The sequence below is a fragment of the Mustela erminea genome, chromosome 10, assembly GCF_009829155.1.
Source record: "Mustela erminea isolate mMusErm1 chromosome 10, mMusErm1.Pri, whole genome shotgun sequence".
Classification (NCBI taxonomy): domain Eukaryota; kingdom Metazoa; phylum Chordata; class Mammalia; order Carnivora; family Mustelidae; genus Mustela; species Mustela erminea.
The window spans coordinates 24,821,816-24,847,757 of NC_045623.1; the positions used below are offsets into that span (position 1 = coordinate 24,821,816).

General features: G+C 34.7%; 1 protein-coding gene across 3 annotated transcripts in view; it reads right to left on the bottom strand.

Annotated features, from left to right (window-relative positions):
- The window catches only part of AGL (amylo-alpha-1, 6-glucosidase, 4-alpha-glucanotransferase), a 76,731-nt gene that overhangs the window by 4,460 nt on the left and 46,329 nt on the right, over positions 1 to 25,942 (bottom strand). For all 3 annotated transcript variants that reach the window (XM_032301408.1, XM_032301405.1, XM_032301406.1), the window contains 9 exons: positions 22,395 to 22,497; positions 18,927 to 19,152; positions 17,616 to 17,727; positions 10,067 to 10,202; positions 8,499 to 8,611; positions 7,427 to 7,638; positions 6,182 to 6,279; positions 3,849 to 3,936; positions 3,603 to 3,736 (listed from right to left, as the gene is read on the bottom strand). In XM_032301408.1, coding sequence (XP_032157299.1) covers positions 3,603 to 3,736; positions 3,849 to 3,936; positions 6,182 to 6,279; positions 7,427 to 7,638; positions 8,499 to 8,611; positions 10,067 to 10,202; positions 17,616 to 17,727; positions 18,927 to 19,152; positions 22,395 to 22,497 — 1,222 coding nt within the window. The remainder of the gene's footprint in view (positions 1 to 3,602; positions 3,737 to 3,848; positions 3,937 to 6,181; positions 6,280 to 7,426; positions 7,639 to 8,498; positions 8,612 to 10,066; positions 10,203 to 17,615; positions 17,728 to 18,926; positions 19,153 to 22,394; positions 22,498 to 25,942) is intronic.

Sequence of the window (25,942 nt, forward strand, 5' to 3'; positions counted from 1 at the left end):
GGTTAAGTAATTTGCTCCAAGTTATATGTAAAGTAAGTAACAAGGACAAATTTGAAATCCAGTCTCGACCCAAAGCTCACACCTGAAGCTAGTATGCTATCAAATGTAGCTATTAGGAAATAGTAAGATATAAAAAAGCAAAGGTAGTTTGAGAAAAAACCGCAGAAAGTAAGGAATTTGCATTTCATTTTGTAGGCAATAGGGAATTACTGAATAAACATAAGACTAAAATTGTGAGAGTTATATTTCAAGCAAATTAATCTTGTTTGAGGTAATATGACAAGATGGAGAGAGGGGGAGACCGGAAGTGTGGAGGCTATTGCCTAGTTCAGAGAAAAGGCTCTGAGTTACAAGTTAGGCAGCAGCAAGAGCAAAGAAGATGGGCTGTTAGAAAGCAGAATATAGCAGAATCAAGTCTTGGCAACTAACTGGATGTTCTGGAGAAGTAATGAGGTAAAATTCAAAAGTAACTGGGATGTTTGAGCTTGCAGATCATGCATAATGGTAATACCATAACAGCAGTGGGAAGAAAATCATGTGTGTGGGAGAAGATGAGTGAGGGCAGAAAGATATCCAAGGTAAGAAGTGTATCAGGTAGTTTAAAAGTAGTAGTAAACCTTATGAGAGAATTCAAAATTTGCTAGAGAATGAAGACATGGGATAGATGAGATATAACAGGAGAAAATGTAGATTTAAAAAAAAAGAAGATTGGGTGCCTGGGTGGCTCAGTGGGTTAAGCTTCTGCCTTCGGCTCAGGTCATGATCTCAGGGTCCTGGGATAGAGTCCCGCATCGGGCTCTCTGCTTAGCAGGGAGCCTGCTTCCCTCTCTCTCTCTCTCTGCCTGCCTCTCTGCCTGCTTGTGATCTCTCTCTGTCAAATAAATAAATAAAATCTTTAAAAAAAATAAAAAAAAATTAAAAAAAGAAGATTAAGGACAGATTTTTGGAGAGTGAACATAGGTGCCAGGAAGAAAAGCCATAACAACAGTAAATCGAGATAATAGTGTAGTAGTTAAGAGCACAGCCTATGAAGCAGGTTGCTTAGAGTTTAGTAACAGCTCTAGCAGATTACTTGCCATTTTACTTTGTAGAAATTACTTAGCTTTCTTAGCTTCATTTATAAAATGGAAATAACTAATAATAGCTCATAGCTAAGTTAGTATCCTGTCCACATGACAAGTACTAACTAACATATTAATCCTCAAAACAATCATGGTACATCCATTATATGAGGAATCAGGCCCAGAGAAGTCAAGTAACCTGCCCATGGTGACACACCTAGAGAGTGGAGAAGTGAATAATAATAATAATAATAATGATAGGATAATCATAATGATAATAGCTATTTTATATAGTTTCTGGATTAAATGAGTGGTATCATATAAATGCATTTAGAACAATGCCTGGAACACAGTAAGTACTCAGTAAGTTTTATTTCCTATTATTATCCTTGTTATTAGCGTGAGGTAAACAAGGGGAACTTAATACAGATGGCATAAGGTTTTTTATGAAAAGAAGAAAGCAACAACTTCAAATACTATAGGCAGGTCAAAGAAGAGAACTTGGAAGGAAGTCATGGGATCTGGGAATGAGAAAGGATCTTGTTGAAGGGGCACCTTCATGGCTCAGTCAGTTAAGCATCTAACTCTTGGTTTTGGCTCAGGTCAAGATCCCAGGATTGTGAGATCGAGCCCTGCTTTGAGCTCTGGGGAGTCTGCTTGTCACTCTCTGACTCCCCGCTCCTCCCCTACCTAATATAAATAGAATCTTTAAAAAAAAAAAAAAAGAAGAAGCGAAGCAAAGGAAGGTTCTTGTTGAGTGGTCACAGAAAGCAAAAGGAATGAGGCTACTCCTATAGGAAGTGTGCTGAGAAGAAAACAGAATGCTAGGACACAGCTAGAAGTAGGAACGGTATGGATGGACTTTATTTAAGATGGGCTGACAAATTTCTTTCTAGCTTAAGAAGAAAGAATCAAGTGGAATACCAAGAAAGGATAATTAGTAGAGCGAGATCAGGGAACAGGTGGGAGGAATAGGATCATGGGTAAAGTAGAAGAGTGATCCCGGCAGTGCAAGATGATTTTACTTCTCACAGACAAAAGAAAGAAAAATAAATGCAAACAATAATAAATACTGTGGGGCAATAAAGATAGGATATAAGAATGTTCACATCACATACAATCAGACTCAATTTCTAGATGAGGAACAAGAATTATGAAAGGGTTGGGTTTTCTGTGACTACATTCAGGTGAATAAAATCAAATTTTGAAAAAAATAGAAAACAACATTCATGGTGATGGATGGCAGCCCTTTGTGTTCATATAATCAAGGAGATAAAATTTATGCTGTTTATGCATAATTATTCTGAGCAATAAGCTGTACATATACAGGCATGCCTTGTTTTATTGTGCCTTGCTTTACTGCACTTTGTAGACACTGTGTTTTTTACAAACTGAAGGTCTGTGGCAACCCAGCATCAAGCAAGTATATTATAGGCACCATTTTTCCAACAGCATTTGCTCACTTTGTCTATGTAATATTTTGGTATTTCTCACAGTATTTCAAACTTCATTATTATTTTATTTGTTATGGTGATCTGTGGTCAGTGATTATGATTTGCTGAAGGCTCAGATGATAGCACTTTTTAGCAAAAAAACACTTTTAAACTAAGGTATGTACATTGGTTTCTTTAGACATAATGCTATGGCATATTAAATAGATCACAGTACAGTGTAAATGTAATTTTGACATGCACTGGGAAACCGAATAGTTTATTTGACTCACTTTACTGTGATTTTTGCTATACTGCAGTGGTCTGGAACTGAACCCACACTATCTCCAAGGCATGCCTATATTTAGGTTTAATCTAGAATTTGGGAAATTAGGATAGCTTTTGACTATATACATATATATCATCTTACAAAGACACATAACTCTGATACTATCTCTAATAATTATGACAAAGGAGGTGACAAATGGATTTGAAATAATAGTAAAAACCAAACCTGATATTTTAATTATAGTAAAACATTTCTGAAAATTATTTATTGATACATCTTTATTTTTAATTTATTTTTAAATTAGTCTAAATAAAAAATTAACATACAGTATTATATTAGTTTCAGTTATACAATAGAATGAACCAGCATTCTATACATTACTCAGTGCTTATTAAAGTAAGTGCATTTCTAACCCTTTTCACCTATTTCACTCATCCTTCCCCTGCACCTCCCCCATGATGACCACATATGTCTTTAAATCATTTAACTCAAAGGGCCCGGCCTGAATACTTTTAGTTTTTGTATTTATTCTGTTTTAGTCATACCCCCAAATATCCACTGTATTTAAAAAATCAGACTATTCCACATGTATAAATCATGCAATATCATCTTCAAATTAAAATAAATAGTAACCTAAAATAATTAAAGGAAGGTGACAATTATATCATTGAATTTGTCATACTAAATAAGAGTAAAGCTTTCAAATTTCACTGGGATACCTAGAGTATATGGAAATTAATTTTAAGGAGCTGTTATTTACCTAATATCTAATAAACTGACTAAACACTAGTTATGGAAATTACATGACCCCTGATGACTTACCTCTCAAGATGAACGTAGTGTCGGGAAAGAATGTTTTTAACCAAAAACACAGTCTTGGCATTAGCCTCAGGACCCATCAATTTGGAAAAATATAATTTTGCACGAAGAAAATACCCAACAGGCCACAGCCACTCCTAAAAAAGGGTGATTTAAAAGTAAAGAAAAAAAAAAAAGCTGTGAATACCTTTAAAGCTATTTGAAAAATAACTTCAACTGAAAACTCTGAAAAGAGAATGAAATTCTTACAGGTCCTTGGTGATAATTGAAACCTTTAGCAAGATTGTAGTTGTCATTGTCTAAGGCATTGTCATAGATTCCACAGTAAACCATATCACTGCAAAACGATTGAAATTTAGGTTAGAAAAAGATCAGTTATTACACAGGAAGCATTAGAAAGATTTTTCAATAGCAAAAGTAAGAGAAATAATAAAATTATTTTGTCTTCCAAATCTATAGAATAAGCTCATCATCTATGTAACCTTAAATTAGTATATACTGAGTTTAGAATACTTTGGGGTTTTTTTACAACCCATTTAAAAAATTAATTAATTAGCTAATTAACGAATTTCTAAGTAAGCTCTACACCCAGTGTGGGACTTGAACTCATGACACTGAAATCAAGAGTCACATGCCCTACTGACTGAGCCAGCCCAGCACCTCCAGAATACTTTAACAATGTGTTAGGAAATGATTAACAAATAGTTACTGGCTAATAAAAAAAAAGACATATATATGAAATAAAATAAAAAATAAAAAATATATATAGTATTCAGGTATCTTGCCTTCAAGGAGTTAGTCCGACACTAAATATTGGTTAAAGTCAATTATTTTACTAAGCTTCTCATATACTGATGATGACTAAAATACAAAATAATTTTAATTAGTAAACATTAAAGATACATTTTCATTAATTATTATATATGAAAGGTTTTTTTAAAAAAAAATATTTTATTTATTTATTTTACAGACAGAGATCACAAGTAGGCAGAGAGGCAGGCAGAGAGAGAGCTGGGGAAACAGGCTCCCTGCTGAGCGGATAGCCCGATGTGGGGCTTGATCCCAGGATCCTGGGATCATGACCTGAGCCGAAGTCAGAGGCTTTAACTCACTGAGCCACCCAGGTGCCCTAGGTTTTTTTTTTTTTTTTTTGAAAGATTTTATTTATTTGATATAGAGAGAGAGATCACATGTAGGCAGAGAGGCAGGCAGAGAGAGAGGGAAGCGGGCTCCCCGCTGAGCAGAGAGCCTGATGCGGGACTCAATCCCAGGACCCTGAGATCACGACCTGAACCGAAAGCAGAGCTTAACCCACTGAGCCACCCAGATGCCCAGAAAGGTTGTTTTTTAAACCTGTCCATGAAGTTATTTTAAAACTAACTAAAATTGGAATAAGTTTTTTTTTAAAAAACCTAATTAAAATAGATACTTACCAAATTACAAATAGCAACCAAATAGACGTAGAAAATATATATACTTACAAACTTAACAAACTATTACAAACTTATAAAGACACATAATACAGATATGTTTTTGTAGACATAAAGAGATAATACAAGAAAGTTATCTGTAGTCAGTTTAATAAATTATCACTTTTTTTCTTTTAGTGGAAGGCAGAACTTGCTACATGAGTAAGCTTGAACTGTGGGTTCCAGTGGTTCCTAACACCCCTGAAATTATGAAGAACACCTCAGAATGTAGATACACACAAAAAGTCTGCATCTCAAGACTGAAATGAGTACATAGTAAATTAGGAAAACTCTTCAAAGGTAAGGATATTATATAGAAAAGGGGCTCTGTCATATATTGATATAGAAAGCAAATTATGTTGGGTATCAAGCTTTAAAGGAAAACAACAAAAGACAAACAGGAAGGTCATTAGAAACTCAAGAAAAAACAAAAGTTGGAAAAGAAAAGAAATATAACATGGCATAAACACATAATCAAAATAAAAACAAAGTCAGTTAATGGTTTAAATAAAAACAGTGGGGTAGTTATATAGAAAGGATGGAAATGGTTGGTAGTAAGGTGAGGAGAGAGTTACTCTTTTATCTGTCATCATTAGAAGTAATCAATTAATGTCTAATATTTTTAAAAAATTCAAGGAACATCTGTATACACATAGTATTTAGAAATATGGAGGGAACTACTGGGAGTTAACAACTTGGAAAATAAAGACTGTCTCTAAGGAGACAATATGTCTATGCTTCCAATGTCCATAATAATCATGTATTACTTTTATAATCAGAAAACAATAGGCATTAGGAAATAGTCATAATGTATTAGTTTTATAAGCTTAAAACTCTTACTGATTACTCAATATGGGACAAGCATTATGAATACTGATATTTAATGAAGATACAGCTGGTATTTTTAAAAACTGTTTGAACGCAATTTCAGAGAGTGTGCTGACAACCAAAAAAATTAGGGCTGATGCAATATAATATCAACAACATTCTTAATACTTATACTCCAATTTACTCTGGGTCAAAAGTTTTCATGCCAAGATTAAATATAATTAAATATGACTATTTATTATATACCATATGAACAACATTCTTAAGATTTATATTTTAACTTACTCTGGATCCAAAGTTTTCATGCCAAGGGGACCAAGCAATTTTTTTTCTGCAATCTCCAGAGCTTTCCATGCTTTTTCTGCAGTAAAGAGCTCAGGGGCCTAATGAATGTCAAAAACAAATATTCAAACTTTCGAAGCTCACAAAAGAATTAGTTTTCACCCACAGTGGAACATAAACTATTCATAAACTTAGAAATGAAAACTATTTAAAAATTTAGTGTAGGCTGAATTGGTTTTGAGCACAGATGCCTAACCAGATCTAATGCTAAGGGGCTGACTCAGAAGCACTGCTCTTGGCCTTAGAAGGTAGGAAAGATGCTAGAGGTGATTATTTCCTTGTGTCATTTTAAGAACGTGTATGAGCTCCAAAGGAAGTTGCCACAGCTACAATGAAGGCAGAGCACATGTAAACACATCTAATTCATTTTTCAGAAGATTTATAATAGCTTCCTTTAAGTGTATCTGGTAATTGTTTTTTGCTTTTGGGGTTATAGCAAAAAATAGAAATAACTTGCATTCTAACAGCATGAGTAAATTTATTTGTGATATGGAGAAGGAGAGAAAGCATATTTAGTACTCTTTTCGATAAGGTAGAAACAGCTAAGCAGGCACAGAAGGGCACACACCTTCTCTGTTTTACTGTCCTTATAGTTTACTTTTAGACTAGGTAAAGATAAAATAAAGGGAGTCTAGAATTCCTGGCTAGATAGAACACATTACAGCAATACAATGAAGGAAACCGAGTACGAGTTGAAGCTACTCACATTAATTCACCAGTCTAAAGCTTCCCAACTAGGTGTTGAGGTACTACTGGTCATTGCACAGGTGTGCCGAAATACCCAGGCCTTCAGCTTTCCACGCAGGGGGTGGGCCCGTGGCTAACTAAAGCAGTTGGACCTGGCACCACTAACCTAATCCATTTTGTCCAGTATTTGCTGTACAAATACCATTATTTTCTATGTGTGCTATCATATGAAAAACACTGGGAAGCACTTTATTAGTTGTCATCTGTTATTTTCTGTTTTTTTGATGCCAGATGTTGTAGGTTAAGGGTGGTATGCACAATGTTTTATTAATTTAGAAAGACTGTATTAAACTAGCTAGCAAACAGTATACTTTTTGGTAAGTAAATGAGTTTGAAAACAAATGGGAATAAAAAACTAAATATACTCTAAATAAATAAATAAAATCTTTAAATATACTCTATCATAACATTTCTGAAATTTGAAAATAACAATTCACTTACTACAACCATTGCTATGGTAAAATTAGGCCTGAGTTGATAGTCACACCAAGGGCTTGAAGCTCCGTAACTATCTTTGTATATGCCACGTTTGTGAACCAGATTAGGATGCTTTTCATTAGTATCTGAAGGGTCTTCTGACACATGAAACAACTTTTCAAAGTTGGCTTGTATTTTTCTGTTCCACTCCTCATATGAGACTGTCACAACCTTTCCTGAAACATGAGAAAAGACTTGGCAGTTTTAAGCATTCAAAGAAAGCCATATATTTAGTTACAGCCGAAGAGTAATATTTAGGCAATAAATTATCCACTTTTTAAAAGTATCAGGGTCTTTTGAAGGACAGTAGCCTGAAATTTAAAATTATCATTCATTGTATTACCAGAAAGGATTAGATTCCATCAAATGATCCCAGATTTGTCTTTGTATCACTCTTAACATGTTTGATAAAGTTACATGTATTGTGCACTTGAAATGAGGCTAGTCTGAATTGAGAAGTGCCAGAAGTGTAAAATATATACCGGATTTCAAAGAAAATACTCCTCCCACAAAAGAATGCAAAGCAGCTCATGAATAATTTCATGCTGATTACATGCTGAAATAACATTCAGCATATATTGAATTAATAAAATGTATTATCATAATCAATCTCCCCTATTTCTGTCTACTTTTTAAAATGAGACTACTAGAAAATTTAAAATTATATATGTGGCTGAAAAAGATAATATATATGGCTCAAATTATATTTCTTTTGCATAGCACAGTTGTAGAAAAAGAGATGTAAAGATTTCATAAGTGTTCACAAAAATGCAACTTTCTCACAGTCACATTAAGGACAAAGAAAAGCATAGTAAGACAGTGACTATGATGCTTGTCATATCTCAGGTCAAAGTTGCTGCAAAAATATGGTTAGTCACCAGGTTTGTTACATTTATACTAGGAAATTAACATTTTTTCTTTCTTCTTAATCTTAAGGGTTTCTAATATTAGTTCATAGACTCAAATGATGATTACACAGATTAAGAGTACAGACAGTATATTCAAAGTTTCTTTTTAAATAAAATAAATAGCTTACCATGTCTTTTTACTGTGACTTCATGATAAGGGAAAATTCTTTTTTTGGATAATTCCAGCAACCAATGGACAGCAGATTTACTCAGGCCCACAATTTCCACAGCAGACCCATCTCTAAAATTAAAATAAATTTTGTTCTGGGAGTTGGAGTCATTTAAGCACTACTTAAAGGGCATTCAATAAAAAATTTTGATGAATTATATACTATAAAAATAATTATCTATAAAAAACCCTCACTTTATGGAAATGTATACTACATATATAAGAAATCACTCCTCTTACTATTTTGCCATTGCTTACCTTCTTAACAATTAAAAAAAGTTCTATGAAGTGGAATGGTGATTATGGAGTTTAAGGAGATGGCAGCTGGAAAAGGTAGGGGTGAGGAACCAGAGAATACTGAAATAGAGCACCAGAGAAAAGATAGCAAACTTGGGAGATAAGGCTGGATAAAGCCAGGGAAGATACACATAATCTGAAAGCCCATTTTTAAGAAAAATGAAAGGGAAGTATAAGATCTAATAATGTACCAAAATAAACATGTTTTAAAAACAATTTGCAAGGCATGTAACGACACATAAAATTAAATGATTTTTTTCACAAGTCTGACTGAAGATAAAATTTGGAATAAGAAAATAGTTTCTCAGACTTAATACTTTTTTTTTTACTTAATTAATTTTTCATTTTTTAAAAGTAGGCTCCACACTAGGCATGGAACCCAATAAAAGGGCTTAAACTCATGATCCTGAGATCAAGGCCTGAGCTAATATCAAGAACCAAATGCTTAACCAGCTGAGCCCTCCGGGCATCCCTAGTATGTAGTATTAAGCATTTGAAACCATAAAAAGAAATGATGGGATAAAAGATTAATAAAAAAAATTAGGGGGGAAAAGGGCTCAGAAATTAAAAGTATTCCATAAAGAACAGGATCTGGGCATTTTCTACATTTATAAACGATGGGCATAATGAAATATTTACAATGAAAGCAGTTCAGGTTAAGATAAGATCTTAATGACAGGGATAATGAATCACAAAACTTTCCTTTGAGATGCTTGTAGAGAATCACCCATGAGAATTTCCAGAAAAGAACAAAGAGCTTTACTTGATGACTTGTAACAAGATAGTTATATTGTAGGAGAGAAAGGAGTGAGTGGAAGAGGAAGTAGGAGGGAGGAAGGGAGAGTTTGACTGATTGACTTTTTACAAAGATCATTTACTTATTTATTTATTTGAGGCAGAGTGTGTGCACTCGTGTGTGAGTCCGTGAGTGGTGGAGGAGACAGAATCTCAAGCAGATTCTGCACTGAGTGCAGGGCCCAGCGTGGCGGTGGGGGGCGGGGCAACGTGGGGCTTGATCTCACAACCCATGAGATCGTAACCTGAGCCGAAACCAAGAGTTGGACGTTTAACCTACTGAACTGCCCCACATCTTGACTGATGACTTTTGACTGATGACTTTTGACTGATGACTAACCATGAAGACTTCATGGTTAATAGAATAAAAGACTCCACAAGTAAGTGGTTTTAAAAAAGGTATTATTATACAATTACCATACAAATAAATATTACCTTGGAGTGGCAGGGATTCCTCTGTTTCTAGCTCTGTCACTTTCTCCCATTTTATCCATCCAGGTGCCACAATTTAAGCGATTTCCTCCATAAACAAATCCTGTTTCTTCGTCAACCCCTGCGGTTATATTAAAGCCTGAAAAAGCAAAATAGAACACTTATAAAATCTGATAGGGATATAATAAACTAGGAAAACTACTCTGGAGAGCAATGTGGTAATACCTTAAAAGTTGAAGATGCACATATTCTAAGTAATTTCATTTCTAGATATGTACTTTAGAGAGGTCCTTACCTATGTGCCTATGAAGGTATGTACATGGATATTCAATGCAATGTGTTTGTATTAGCAAGAAAATAGTCACTGAGCAGAGGAGTGAATAAACGCAGTGGTTTATTCATATGTGGAAAACTCACTATACCATTTAAAATTAATGAACTGGATTTACAATGCATCATAACTGATAAGACCTCAAAACAAAAAGATCAAGCAAACAAGTTGCCAAAGGGTATGTATAATAAGATACTTTTTCTTAGAAGTTTAGATATAGATAATACTTATACAACCATGTATGTTGATATGATTATGTCTAATATGATAATACTTGATAAAATTTAAAAACATAAAAGTTATATGTATATATTATAGTGTATTTATAATATACTGGCTACATACTATATCATATACTACGTGAATAATGTAGTATATAGAATAAATACTACATGATACAAATCATATGTAATTTACACATACTCAAACACAAACTCATAAAATACAAATACATACATGGCAAAGAAAAACCCTGATTATAGCATAGTCATTAATTCTAGAGAGGGAGGAAAGAGAGAGAGATAAAGATGAAGCTTCAGATACATTTGTAATGGTTTATTTCTTTACAAAACAAAAAAGAAAGATCTGAAGAAAATATGACCAAATGTTAAATATCTGTCTAATTTTATTTCTAGGCTAAAGGTGTAATTTATATTATTATTTTCTCTTACTGAAATGTTTCAGTAAAACCTAAAATCTTATTTAAAAACCACAATTATTCACAGATATCACAAAAAATGTTCTTTTAAATATAAAATCAATTTCTATTTTGTTCCCTGAGTGAAGGATAAAAAAAGTATCAGTGATTCTTACTGGTTCAATCATATATACAATTTGTATGTTATCACTACAAACACTAAATTAAATAAAGGGGGTTAACTACTGTTTAAAATATAATTTAGAACATGTAAGAAGGAATTTAAGTTCTTTTTTTTTTTTTTTTAAGATTTTATTTATTTATTTGGGAGACAGAATTGGAGAGAGCACAAGCAGGGGGAAGAGGGAGACGCAGGCTACTTGCTGAGCAGGGAGCCTGAAGCTGAGCTCAATCCCAGGACCCCAGGATCATGACCTAAGCTAAAGGCAGATGATTAACCAACTGAGCCACCCAAGCGCCCTAGAATTTAAGTTCTTCAGTCTAACATCAAAATTTGCCAATGAGTTAGTGAGTTACCTGAAATATCTGAAATAGATCACTTAAAATGATTATCATTTTACATTAAAAACAAAGATCACTTAAAATGATTATCATTTTACATTAAAAACAAAGATCACTTAAAATGATTATCATTTTAAATTAAAAACAATCATGTTTACAAAAAAAAGTCCACAATCCTATTACTCCAACAAAACTATTACATTTATGTATTCCTTTCTAGTCTTTTCACATAATAATATTTTCATAATTATTTCATATCAGTGATTTTTCATGTATTATATTCAACACCCATAAGTCCTTAATATTTTATAGTCCTTAATATTTACATTATATTAATATTATACAAATCATTTTTATTTATTTATTTATTTATTTTTTAATTTATTTGACAGCAAGCAGGCAGAGAGGCAGGCAGAGAGAGACAGAGAGAAGTGGAAACAGGCTCCCTGCTGAGCACAGAGCCGATGTGGGGCTCGATCCCAGGACCCCAGGATCATGACCTGAGCCGAAGGCAGAGGCTTTAACCTACTGAGCCACCCAGGTGCCCCAATATTATACAAATTATAAAAATTATGATTTGTAGGAATTACAGAATTTTTCATTCAAGTCAATGTAAACATTTCCTGTTAAACATAAAGACTGTTTCATCCTTTTATGTGATTGTAAGCAATGTTATGATCAATATCATGTAATAGCACTTTTTTATGTGTTTTAGATTATTTCATGGACTAAAGTCCCAGGAGTGGAATAAATTCATGAACAAAAACATGAATATTTTATATCTCATAAAACATATTTGGGTATCTCTATCTATCTATCTATCTCCAGGTTGCTTTCCAAGAAGAATGAGTCAATTTACAATGTCATCTGTAGTATCTGAATACCTCTCAAAACTAAAAAACAGTTATTTGTTACTGTTTGTTATGGACTGAATTGTATAAACACCCAAATTCATACGCTGAAGTCCTAAACCCAGTATATCAGAATGTGACTTTATTTGGAGATAGTAATCTAAAAAGTTAATCACATTAAAATAAGGTCATTAGCCTGGGCTCTAATCCAGTTTGACTGGTATCCTTGTAAGATAAGGAAATTTGGGCACAGACAATGCACAGAAGGAAGCTGATGTGACAATACAGGGAGAACACCATGTAAACATGAACATGGCCATCTACCAGCCTCGGAGAGGGGTCTGGAAGAGATCTTTCTCTCATAGCCCTAGGGCCGAGTCAACCCTGCCAAGACTTTAATTTTGGACCCCTCACCTCCAGAACTGACAGACCATATTTCTGTCATTTAAACCACCCAGTGTGTGGTACTTTGTTACAGCAGTCCCAGCAAATGAGTACATTGTTTTTTGCTAATAGCCGACTTACACTACTATGTGCCATGCACTGTACTAAGTGCTTTAACATACTTATATCATTGAATCCTCATGTCAACCTTAGGAGGTAGGTGCTATTATTATCTTTCTTTTACAAATACAGATGAGAGAGGCAAAGAGAAGTTAAAACTTATGCAACAGAGCACAGCTAGAAAATGAGTAGAGGGGAATTTTAAGATAGCAAGTCTGCATATGTTAGTTAAAAAAAAAAGATAGCAAGTCTGCTTCTAGCATTGGTGCTTTCATTTATGCTATGCTCTCTCTTATGATAATTTACTGGGGAAAAGTGGTGACCCACTTTAATATTAATTTGTTTGAGTACTGGTAAGACTGAATGCTTCTCTTGTGTTTACCCCAGGACCCTGGGATCATGGCCTGAGCCGGAAGCAGATGCTTAACGACTGAGCCACCCAGGCACCCCAGGTCTAAATTTTTTAGTAGCTGAAATAAAGAAAACAGTAAAGGGACTAAATAGTAGATGGATATGGCTGAAGAATGAATTAATGAGATGGAAGATCAGACTAAAAAATTTCCAGAGGCAGCAGGAATGGATAAGAAAAAAATAGATAAAAGGGAAAAAAATATATTTTTTCTTAAAAATATAAGAAAGGAGCTAAAAGCTGTGTGGGTAGACACAAACAAGAAGATATCCAAATAATAGTACTCCCTGAAAGCATAAAGAAAAAAAAAAGCTGAAGAAATAAAATGACAAATATTCCAGAAATAAGAGAAGATATTGGATTGAAAGGGCTCATAGAACGCCAAATGAAACAGATAAGAAAAGTTAGAATAAAATCCTGAATGAAAACAAAGAGATGGTTCTGAAAGCTTCAAGAAAGAAAGAATAGATCACTACTAATGGAACAAGATAAAGGTCAACAGAAAATAATTGGATGCAAGAAGACAATGGAATAATACTTTTTAAAATATTGAAGGAAAAGAACTTAAACTCAAGTGCATTATGTCATTTAAATGTGAGAACATAATAAAAAAATTTCCAGTCATACAAGGCCTCAGAAGGTCTGACACATAAATTCCAACTTTAAAAACACTTGGGATGCCTGGGTGGTTCAGTTGTTAGGCGTCTGCCTTCGGCTCAGATCACAATCCCAGTGTCCTGGGATGGAGCCCTCCATCGGGCTCCCATCCACTCCCCCTGCTTGTGTTCCCTCTCTCACTGTCTCTCCCTCTCTGTGAAATAAATAGATAAAATCTTTTAAAAAAAAGTGAAAATAAAAACACTCTTGAAGATAGTGCTCGTAACACAACAATGGAAACAACTATAACCTTAGAGATCACACATGCTTTTTTACTGGGCACTGTTCTGAGAGGTTTCATAAGTAACAAATAAATGAGATTAATTCATTGAATTAACTCAAATAAATAAATCTTGGAGGATGTTGTAAGAGAGATGGATAGAAAAGATGATCAAAGTACATATAAAAGTTTATTGCTCCCTAAAAAAAGAAATAACCAAAGAAAAGAGAATGAAAAAGTCAAGTCAAAATAATTCATTAAAATGCAGATGGGGCACATGCTAAATTACTTGTTTTGTTAGGAATCAGTTGGTACAGTCATATAGATATAGGTCTTAGGAACAAAAATCATAAGGACAAGATGAGTGGATTAAAACGGAATGTGTTGGTTCTTCTTTATTTGTAAAAGGCAAGCCTACAAAGTTAATAAATGTGAGACATTATCTTTGTGACACGAGGGTGGGATAGGATTTCTGAAATAAACTACAGTGAAGGACATCATAGATAAGGTTAATTTGGCTTTTAGTGGGAATATAGACTAATGTAATCATTATGGAAAGAAATTTGGTAGTGTTTAATCAAAGAGCATACAAGTATAGTGTATGAGCTCTGATACAGTAATACCAAGTGAAAGAAGCCAAACACAAAGTACAAATACTGTATGATTCCATGTATATGAGGTACACAGAACAGTTAAATATTTAGATGCAGAAAATAGAATAGTGGTTACTAGGGGTTAGGGGATGAGAGAATGGGGTTATTGTTTACTAGGTACAGAATTTCAGTGTGGGATGATGAAATATTTTGGAGATGGATAGCAATGATGGTTACACAACAATGTACTTAAAGCTCCTGTGTATTTAAAATGGTTAAAATGGGGGCGCCTGGGTGGCTCAGTGGGTTAAGCCGCTGCCTTCGGCTCAAGTCATGATCCCAGAGTCCTGGGATCGAGCCCGGCATCGGGCTCTCTTCTCAGCGGGAAGCCTGCTTTTCTCTCTCTCTCTGCCTCCCTCTCTGCCTACTTGTGATCTTTCTGTCAAATAAATAAATAAAATCTTTGAAAAAAATGGTTAAAATGATATATTTTATGGTAAAATGATAAATGTGCATTTTGCCTCACAAAAAACATCAATACTAAAAAAAGAAAAAACCCAATAATCCAATTAGAAAATGGGCAAAAGACACAGACTTCATCAAAAAGAGATACAGATGACAAATAAGCACATGAATAGATAGATGTTCAATACCATTAGTCATTAGGGAAATGCAACTTAAAACCACAACATATAGTGGTATACACAACCACCAGAACAGCTTAAAAAATGATTAATATCAAATGCTGCTGCGGATGTGGAGAAGGTGGGTCTCTTCAGTTTGTTCGGGGGAATGTAAAAAGATACAGCTACTTTGGAAAAAAGTTCAGCAGTTTCTTATAAAACAAAATACATATGACCCAATCATATTCTTGGGCATTTGTCCCAGAGAAACAAAAAATTTATGTTCACTCAAACACCTGTATATAAATGTTTATATTAGCCTTATTTATATTAACCAAACAATGGAAAAAACCAAAATGTCCAACAGATGAAATGTTACATCCACGAAAGAAAATACTGTGGAGCAATACAATGGAATAAACTATTGATACATGCAACAGCTTGGAGGCATCTCAAAGGGAATTATGTTTAGTGAAAGAATCAATATCAAAACGTTGCATACTATATAATTCCATTTTTATATATATTCCTTTTTAAAAAAAGATTATTTATTTATTTATTTGACAGGGACAGAAATCACAAGTAGGGAGAGAGACAGGCAAAGAAAGACGGGGACAGGCTCCCTGCTGAGCAGAGAGCCTGAGCCGGCCTCGATCCTAGGACCCTGAGACCATTACCTGAGCTGAAGGCAGAGGCTTAACCCACTGAGCTACCCAGGCGCCCCTCATCTATATATATTCTTAAAATGATAAAACTATAGAGATGCAGAACAGACTAGCAGTTGCCAGAGACCAGAGGTTGTTGGTGTGACTCTAAAGGGGTAACATGAGGAAGACCTCTGTGCTTATGGAGCAGTTTGGTATCTTGACTGTGCTAGTAGTTACATGAAGCTATACACAGGGCAAAATTACACAGAACCATATACACATATGCTCACACACAAATGAGTAATATAAAAATAGTTAAAACTGAATATGGTCTAAAGTCTAGTTAACTAATGTCAGTTTCCTGATTTTGATATTGTACTACAGTAAGATATACAGTAAGGTAAGATATCCTCATTGGGGAAACTGGATGAAGGCTTCAGAATATTCTTATCTATAATTTTTGCAACTTTTTTTCCCTTTTCTTTCTTTCTTTCTTTTTTTTTTTTTAAAGATTTTATTTATTTATTTGACAGAGAGAGTGAGCACAGGCAGATAGAGTAGCAGGCAGAGGCAGAGGGAGAAGCAGGCTCCCTGCTGAGCAAGGAGCCCGATGTGGGACTCGATCCCAGGAGGCTGGGATCATGACCTGAGCCGAAGGCAGCTGCTCAACCAACTGAGCCACCCAGGTGTCTAACTAGGCTCCACACCCAACCTGGAGCCCAAACCCATGACCTTGAGATGAAGACCTGAGCTGAGATCAAGAGTCAGGCACTTAACTGACTGAGCCACCCAGGTGCCCTATTTTTTGCAACTTTCTATCAGTCTCCAATTCTTTCAACATTAAGAAGTTAAAAAAATCTATATGTACATAAAACAGTATATGTTTTGCAGAACATAAGTAAATACACAAAAATGTATATGTACTGTATGCTCCGCATATGTCTGTGCATTACTTCCTGTTTCTAAAGGGTAATAAAATAAATTATCATTAGTCTTGCACTGGCTGGTGATGATAGTGTGCCACAAAAATAAGAAAATGATGAACTTCTAAGAGGATAAAAAAGTGTATCTATTCTAACTCTGTAGATGAAACTTTTTACAAAAAGAATTTTCTAATAGCCCAAATTAGAGACTGATTGTAGATGAAATCTTAGTAGCTGTGTGACTCTACTGTGTGACTCTTAGCCACTTAGTAGCTGTGTGACTCTAGGCAAGCTACTCTGCTTCACTACAACTCACCCCCAATGTTCTTGGGAGTATAAATGAGAGTAACATAGGTAAAGAAGTTAGCATAATGCCTAGCACATAGTAAGTACTTATTATTATAATTATAAATGCAACCACCAAAATTACCTTTCAAATTAGCTGACGAAATATATTAAATTTTATTTTTCCTCCAGAAGCTCAAACTAAACCCGTGAGATCAGGACTGTGTTAATTTTTCTCACTGTTATATTCTGAAGTTTTATACACAAATAAAATATTAGTCAAATATATGAACAATTAGGGGATTTAATTCCACATCATCAGTAAATCTTTACTATGTAAAGTTATGTACCTTCATCCTTCATGTTTCGATCTATCTGCGGACCAGCATTCCTTTCTCGGAATTGTATGCCCTGCATATGTCTCTGCATTACTTCCTGTATTACTTCAAACAATGGTTGATCCTGTTTGAGACATAATGGATATTAATTCTGTTAGAAATTACATTTTTCTTACCTTCTCTCAAATCCCACAACTGATTTTCTGAAACATATATTGTCCTTTGGGGAAGAAATGGGGATCACGGGTGAGACTGGGGAAAGAAGGAGCTCTTATACACCAAATCGTAGAATCAGCCTTTGGCATATGAATATTTAACATATTGTAGTTTTGACTATTCATGTCTGTGACATGAAATAGTTTGTAATTTTGCTGACACACAAAAATGATTCTTGTGAATTTGTGTAATTTCTATTAGAGCGAATTGTGTAGCTAATAAATATATCTATCTTATACAGAGATCTAAACTTTCAATCAGCATTGCTGTTCTTACTCATTCACATATATAGTAAGGGGGGTAAATTACACACTAAAGTGATACTTTAGGTAAAAACTTTTTTTGAAAGATGTTCTTTGAATATCTCATGATAGAAACATCATGGGGACACAGACCTCTGCTAACTCTAAGGTGGTTTAGAAGTCCTCCACAGTCACATACCAAACAAATTATAATATAAAGGTAGATCAGAAGTGGCAAAAGTACAGTATCATTGTACATTATTGACTGGGAAGAAAACCACTCAAAATGTTTATTTATTCTGCACTGTTTATAACATAGCCTCTGGACTCCCTGGATTGGTGATCAGGCTCTCCACAATTTGTTTCACTTTTTCCCACCTACTCTTACTACCCAGCAGGTACCCTCCATAAAAAGCCAAATCAGACCAAGCAGTATGTCCTAAACTGTGCTTTGGTCCACCCTGCACTTTATTTTTCCTTTCATCTCTGAAGTCTTCCCACATCTTCCTTCATTTCTGCTAAAATCCCACTTACCTTTTAAGGTTCAGTTTAGGTGAAATTTTAGCTACTTAATGAAGTCCTCCCTGAGAACCATCTACTAGATTATCTCTCTCCCTTTTATGCACAGCATTTCTCATGCACTTCCTTTTACAATGGCCATATTAGGTACATATCATATCTTCTATTATGTTGCAAGTTCTTTAAGCAAGAAGCAAGTCTTATCTGCTCAGAGAACTAGCAGGTGCCAAACATATACCATTGCTTGAAGAATTTTTCAGATTTGGATTCTTTATTACATACATTTTTATATTAGAGGCTAAGTTATTTTTCAGGAAAAAAAAAATTGTTTGAAGAGGATTTTTACCAGTGTGCCGGCAGACAAAGGAACAGAATCATCTGTAGGATACATTCTGGAAACTGGGCACTTGAGAATGTCTAGGCCATTTGGAACCATTTTACAGTAATCCTGAATACACTGTAGCCACCACCACACAGCATCCCGGCAATTGTATCTGGCATAAGTTCCTTCACCCAGGAGATTAGGAATGAGACCGTGTCTCAGGGTACCAGCAAATGCTAAAATAATATTCCTAAAACAACAGAATTAAGTGGATCATTTGACATGAAAACAATCACTTAAAAGATTTAAGTCCCTTTTTGTGACTATTATTTCAGATGCATTTTCTCTCTTGTCCCTATTTCTTTGAATTTTCATGTACAAAGCGGTCATAATATGAGAGATTAAGCACTGAATTAAAAGCCTGAAACCTTGATCCTAGCCCTGGCTTTTTCCTCTGACAATCTGTGTGGCTTACCCTCTCTGGGATAGTTTTTTCATTTGTGACTTAGGTATTGGACTGGGTGGCTTTTAGGGTCCGTTACAGCTCTAGAGTCTACTTCTGAAATCTGCGGTATTTCAAAATTGAAGTAAATGCGACATGAACTGTATTATTTTAAATCAGAAGCAAATACATAAGAAAATAAATGGGTAAAAGCTGACCTTGGAAACCATGATTTATTTTCAAAAACTGGTAGAGAATATTTAATCTTTTAAAGTATTATTGTACCATCGTATACCAAATGACAACTTCGTAAGATGGAACAGCATTTCTAAAAGGGGCATGAAAGTAAGACTAGGGTTTAAAACCTAGCATTGCCATCTGTATGATCTAGGAAAAGTCATTTAAAATGTCCAGGCTTCAGTGCTTTTGGTTAAACAATTTAGAAATTTAATTAATTTTGTGTCCCAGTTTAATGCCCACCTCTTCAGTAACAGTGCAGTTATTTGTATTCTGCAGTACAAGTGTTAATAGGGATAGTGACACTTCAATTAAGAAAAGGTCAGAATGCAACAATCGTAACCATCCAGAACAATGTCATACACTTGAAATTTGAATAAAAAGACCTCTGTCCATGAATATCTCTGCAGAAGGAGGAAGTAGAACTCTCTGTGGTACAGACAGCCTTGAGCCGGCCAAAAATGGCTTTCCTACATGCTTCAACCTACTTTTTAGGTAGCCGTGGCCAGATCACTAGATTCTAAGGCAAGAAGGTGAATGGAACTGATGTATGTTAAGTGCATGAAACAGGTGTATTTTCCCCACTCTCTTTCCCTCTCTGCGAGCTGGCTGGAGAGTAGTAATCGGAAGCCCTAGGAGATGTTTGATTCTCAAGAAGAAGGAGCCTATATCCTTGAATCATTATGTGGGAAGCCGGCTCCTGAACACCCACATAGAACCAGAAGCAAGAAATAAATTTCATTTGTGAAAAACCATTGAAATGTAAGAATTTATAATTTATAGCACCTAGCACTACCTTAACAAATACATTATCTCTCAGAATCATCCAAGTCAGTGTTGGCAAACTTTTTCTGCAAAGGATCAGACAGTAAATATTTTAGGCTTTGTTGGCCATATATACTGTCCCAGTCATGCATCCTTCTTCTTTTTTAAATGACTCTTTAAAACATTAAAAACTGTTCTTTCCTCCCAGGTCATACAAAACAGGTGATAGGCCATATTTCTCTGACCCCTGATCTAGATAGTTATATGTAAAATTAAAAAGCAGAAATTGTTGATGGTATACAGAAATGATAATTGGGAGCCAAGATAACAAGGAAAATAATAACAATGATTTATATATTATGATTTACATTTATATATGATGATTTATATATAATTTATATGTAATGATTTGCATTTATGTAATGCTTAGTATGTGACAGATGTTGTTCTAGACACTATAACTGTATTAGTTCATTGAATCCTCACTAGGGATGCCTGGCTGACTCAGTTGGTGGGGCATGTGACTCTTGATCTCAGAGATGTAGATTTGAGCCCCAAATCTACATCTCTGGAGGGATGTACTCTGAAGAGATTACTTAAAGTCTTTTCTTAGAAAAATATTTTATTTATTTGAGAGAGATAGCAAACACACACTTGTGAGTGAGCATGAACAGGGGAGGGGCAGAGGGATGAGAAAACTCCCCACTGAGCATGAAGCCCTACACAGGGCTTGATCCCAGGATACTGAGATCATACCTTAGCCGAAGTCAGATGCTAAAATGGACTGAGCCACCCAGGCATCACCCAAAAATAAAATCTTAAAAAGAAACCCTTAGAAAAACCCTGTAATTTAAGCACTATCACCATTTTACAGAGTACAAAGAGAATAAATAATGTATTAGTTGGTAATTTGGAACCAGTATTAGAATGTGGATCTGGCCCAAACCCAAGTTCTTAACCACTATACTGGCTGAATCCTAATGTTCCATGTTCTACTTCTTAATCACAGTTATTTAGAAACATTTAAGGAAGAAGCAAACAGCCTCCCAAATTTCTATAACCCCACAATGGTCTCTTAAGTGAATAAGAAAAGGTCTTCTTATATTAGGTAATAGGGAAGAATGTAATATATTTCAGATGTCCACTTAGAAATCTTCAATCTAAAAAAGAAATTTTCAATTTTAAAAAGACCCAAATCGGAACTTTTGTCATTTGAAGAGGGAAACTTCAGGTTTTTCGAATGACATCAAAACAGGTATCATTTAAATGCTTTTTCTGCTGAAAGTTTTAACTTGCAGAGCAGTGCTGTCAAACTTTTGCCTTGGGCTGCTGAAGATCACCTGGAACCCTCATAGAAACACACATTTCCATCTGCTATTCTACCCTCCCCATCTCCACATTCAGAGCTCCAGCATAAGGACCAAGAATTTGCATTTCTAGCAAGTTCTCAGGTGATGGTGACTGCTGATCTGTGGTACTGATTTGTGCTGATTTGAGTGGCACTGCTGTACAGCCTCTCTTTTTTACCTTTGACAATTTCATTCATATTACTGTGACATAAGAAAACATTATTTTAAGACTAAAAGACACAACTGGAGGTTACAAGGCCTGACAACACATAGAGGAAAACCTGATACTTTATTCTTTCTACACGACTCAGCCTTCATTATAGAAGGAAAAAAATGATAAAATTCAAATTTTACCCAAAAGTTCATCTGAATTCTTATACTCAATTCGGGCATAGAAATTTTACTCTTTAGTGAGTGATGTTAGTAACATGATTACACACTTTTTATTTTTACTGAGATCCATTAGCAAATGCTGAAGATAATTTGACCTATAAATGAAGGACTAGAACTTAATAACATCAAAGATATCCACTCCTTTGAAATTCTACGATCTTATTAAATAAACATATTAAAAAAAAACTACTTAAGGAAAACATACCTCCTAAATGTTATGAATAGATGGCAAGAAGGAAAATTTGAAGAGCATGTGAAAAACATTTACACATAAACTTGCATTGCAACTTTTTAGAGATCTCCTACCTGGCCTCTACATAGCGTCCAGTAATCAGCAGTAGACCTCTCAGTGCAATAAAAGTATCCCTTCCCCAGCAGCGGAAAATACCAGAAGAAAAATGAGGTAAGCCTAATAGAAAATACAACAAAGTAATACGTTAATCTTAATAATACACACAGGCCTATGAACTCCATTACTGTAGGCCAGTCCCCCTAAGGCAGGGGGACAAGAATGAGGGAGTCGGCAAGCCCTCTAAAATTATCTGTAAAATGTATGACTATACCTATGTCAACATTTCTGTGATGAGTTTCCATGTTCTTTTTTTTTTTTTTTTTTAAAAGATTTTATTTATTTATTTGACAGAGAGAGATCACAAGTAGGCAGAGAGGCAGGCAGAGAGAGAGAGAGAGGAGGAAGCAGGCTCCCTGCTGAGCAGAGAGCCTGATGCGGGACTCGATCCCAGGACCCTGAGATCATGACCTGAGCCGAAGGCAGCGGCTTAACCCACTGAGCCACCCAGGCACCCTTTTTTTTTTTTTTTTTTTTTTAAGATTTTATGTCTTTATTTTTTGAGAGAGAGAGAGAGAGCAAGAGCAGAGGGGATGGGCAGAGGGAGAGGGAAAAGCAGACTCCCTACTGACAGGAAGCCAGGCAGGGCTTGATCCCAGGACCCCCCAGGATCATGACCTGAGCAGAAGCCGGATGCTAAGCCCACTGAGCCACCCAGGCGCCCAGAGGTTCCTTATTCTTATTTTTTTCTTTTTATTCTTATTACATTCTTAAAGGAATCTGTGACCTCAAAGGAATTAAGAGTCAGGGGCAGAGAGGGGTGCTTATCTAAATGGATTAGAATGTGAGTCTTTAAACACAGATAAACTTTCTTTTGATAAATTAAGGGTTGAAATCAGAGATCTAATATTTAACATATAAACAAACACTTAATACAATATTAATGGTATATATATTTTCAGTGACACAAGTGGGAATGGTTACTAAAGCATAAAGTATACTCTCCAGATATGAGAGTGGAAGAGCTCAAGAGAGAGAGAGAGAGCTGTGCCATGTAACACTAATGATATATTTGAAAAGATTCTACCTGCAATTAGAGGCAACAAATTAAATATGAAATGATGATCTTAATGATACATAACTGAACATGTTTATTAATTTATCAGTATAGATTCAAACTTTAATACCAAATTTCTCATTAATTCAAAACTACTTAAAAGTGTTACAGGGGTGCCTGGGTGGTTCAGTCAGTGAAGCATCTGCCTTTGGCTCAGGTTATAATCTTGGGGTCCTGGGATTGGGCCCCCCATCAGGCTCCTTACTCAGCAGGGCATTTGTTTCTCCCTCTCCCTCTGCCCCTCCCCCTACTTGTGCTCATGCTCTCTCCCTCTCAAATAAATAAAAAAAAAAGTGTTACAGTTTGTTGGCCAGGTTTTACAAAAGAAAATAGAGATTTCAGGTACCAAATAACTTGAACATTCTATGTAAATGTAGCCATTATGCACAAGATAAAATAGGGTGATTGATGGATAAAATCTAAAATTTTTAAATTAACATATACTGTATTATTTGCTTCAGGGCTACAAGTCTGTGAATCATCAGTCTTACACAATTCACAGCACTCACTATAGCATATAACCTCCCCAATGTCCATAACCCAGCCACCCTACCCTTTTAGCTCCAACCCTCAGCAACCCTCAGTTTGTTTCCTGAGATTAAGAGTCTCTTACGGTTGTCTCCCTCCCCAGTTTCATCTTGTTTCATAAAATCTAAAATTTTACTTCTATACTGAGTTTAGTTTCTTATAAAACATGTAAAGAATACATCGTTACCTTTATTTGTACTAAAAACAATAGTCAGTAGGAAAGTAAAGGAAATCAGCATTCTACTCAAAAAAGAAATATGCTAAAGCAAAAATATAACACATATTTCAGGAAGGGAAAACTAAGGTCTTAAGTAAAATGTATGCAGTATCCATTCATAACTATCTTCTAAGCATTTAACACTATTTGACATTATCTTGTTTTCTTGTTTTCTGGTTTGTTGCAGGAGTAACTGTCTTTCCCTAGAAGAAAATAGGATTCACAGTTACAGAAACCTTATCTGGCTTATTTACTAATCTATCACTGACAATTGTTAACTGGTATATAATATATATATATAAATTTACTGAATGAATGAAATAAAAGGCTAATTATAAAAGATAAATTGAGAGGCAAAAGATTTGACTACAACAAAAGAACATTTTGGCCATTTAAGTTTCTACTAATTGGGTCTTTACCTTTTTTGGAGCAGACATTTTTTCTAAGAAGGATCAGAATTAAAGGTAACATCAGACACTTCTTTCCTAAACTGTCTCCAAAATAATGGTATAAAATTTCCCTAAACACTTTGTGCATTATTTACACATAGTTGATTATTGATTTATATATATATATATATATATATATATATATATGTTTATATATAGTTGATGGTTATAACTTTGATGACGATGAGGACCGCAGTTGACATATACACGACTCTATGCCATGTAGACTTCCTGGTACTTTAACTCATTTAACACCTTGTATGAAATATGAGTATAGATAGATTCAAGGGCGATTTTTGAGTTGATATACCCCAAAGTACAGTCAGTTCGTCTTAAGATTTCAAAACTGTAAAATCTCTAGCACTGATATGTGGAAATGTTTGCATTAACTTTTGACCTCTAAGAGTATATGACTTATAGATCACATATTTTGTGAGTGATTTCTACCTTGTCATTTATTATACAAGTTTATAATTATAATTTTTTATGCTACTATTACCAAAGGCTTGGGATTCATTTTAAAATGAACCCCCAAAAACCTGTCTGCAAATATGTGCAGTTCTATACTTTGTTGGTATGGAGTGTACAGAACACTCCATTGGGATACTGGAAGAAAATATAAAAACTCCTATTTATATTTATCCATTTATCTTTATAGTTTCTATTTTTGTTTTATACTGTACCTGATTATAAGTATATTGAGTATCATATCTTCTATCAATATATCATTTATGATATCAGTATATCAGTGTACTTATTTTGGGAGTGCTTAACAATAGCAGTGAATAATCAAGAATGTTGAGATCACTATTTTGTGTAATAGGCTTCTAAGCAGCAGGCTTTAAAATCAAATTCTGCACATCAATTTTCTTTCCACAATGATACAGTTCAGTTTCATGAGAATCTTCATGGATTCATAGGGGAAATTTAAGTACCAGGAGAAGATGAAATAGTTGAATGAAAATCTAAAACATAATTATGTAATAAAATATAATCATTCTAAATGAAAAGTTAATTTCTTTTTTAATTGTCAGATCTAAGTATTTTTTCTTGATGTGGGTAGATGCAAATTTAAGAGGAAATCACATAAATACTATTACTTTCATCTTGCAATTTGGTAATTTTCAGTTTAGTTTGGAAAGTTCTAAATTCAGTGGCCTTAAATGTCAAGGAGTCTATGAAATCTAAGGAATGTTAAGAAATCTATTCTTAAGATTTGTTACCTGATTCAAGTTTTAACATTACTTGCAGGAA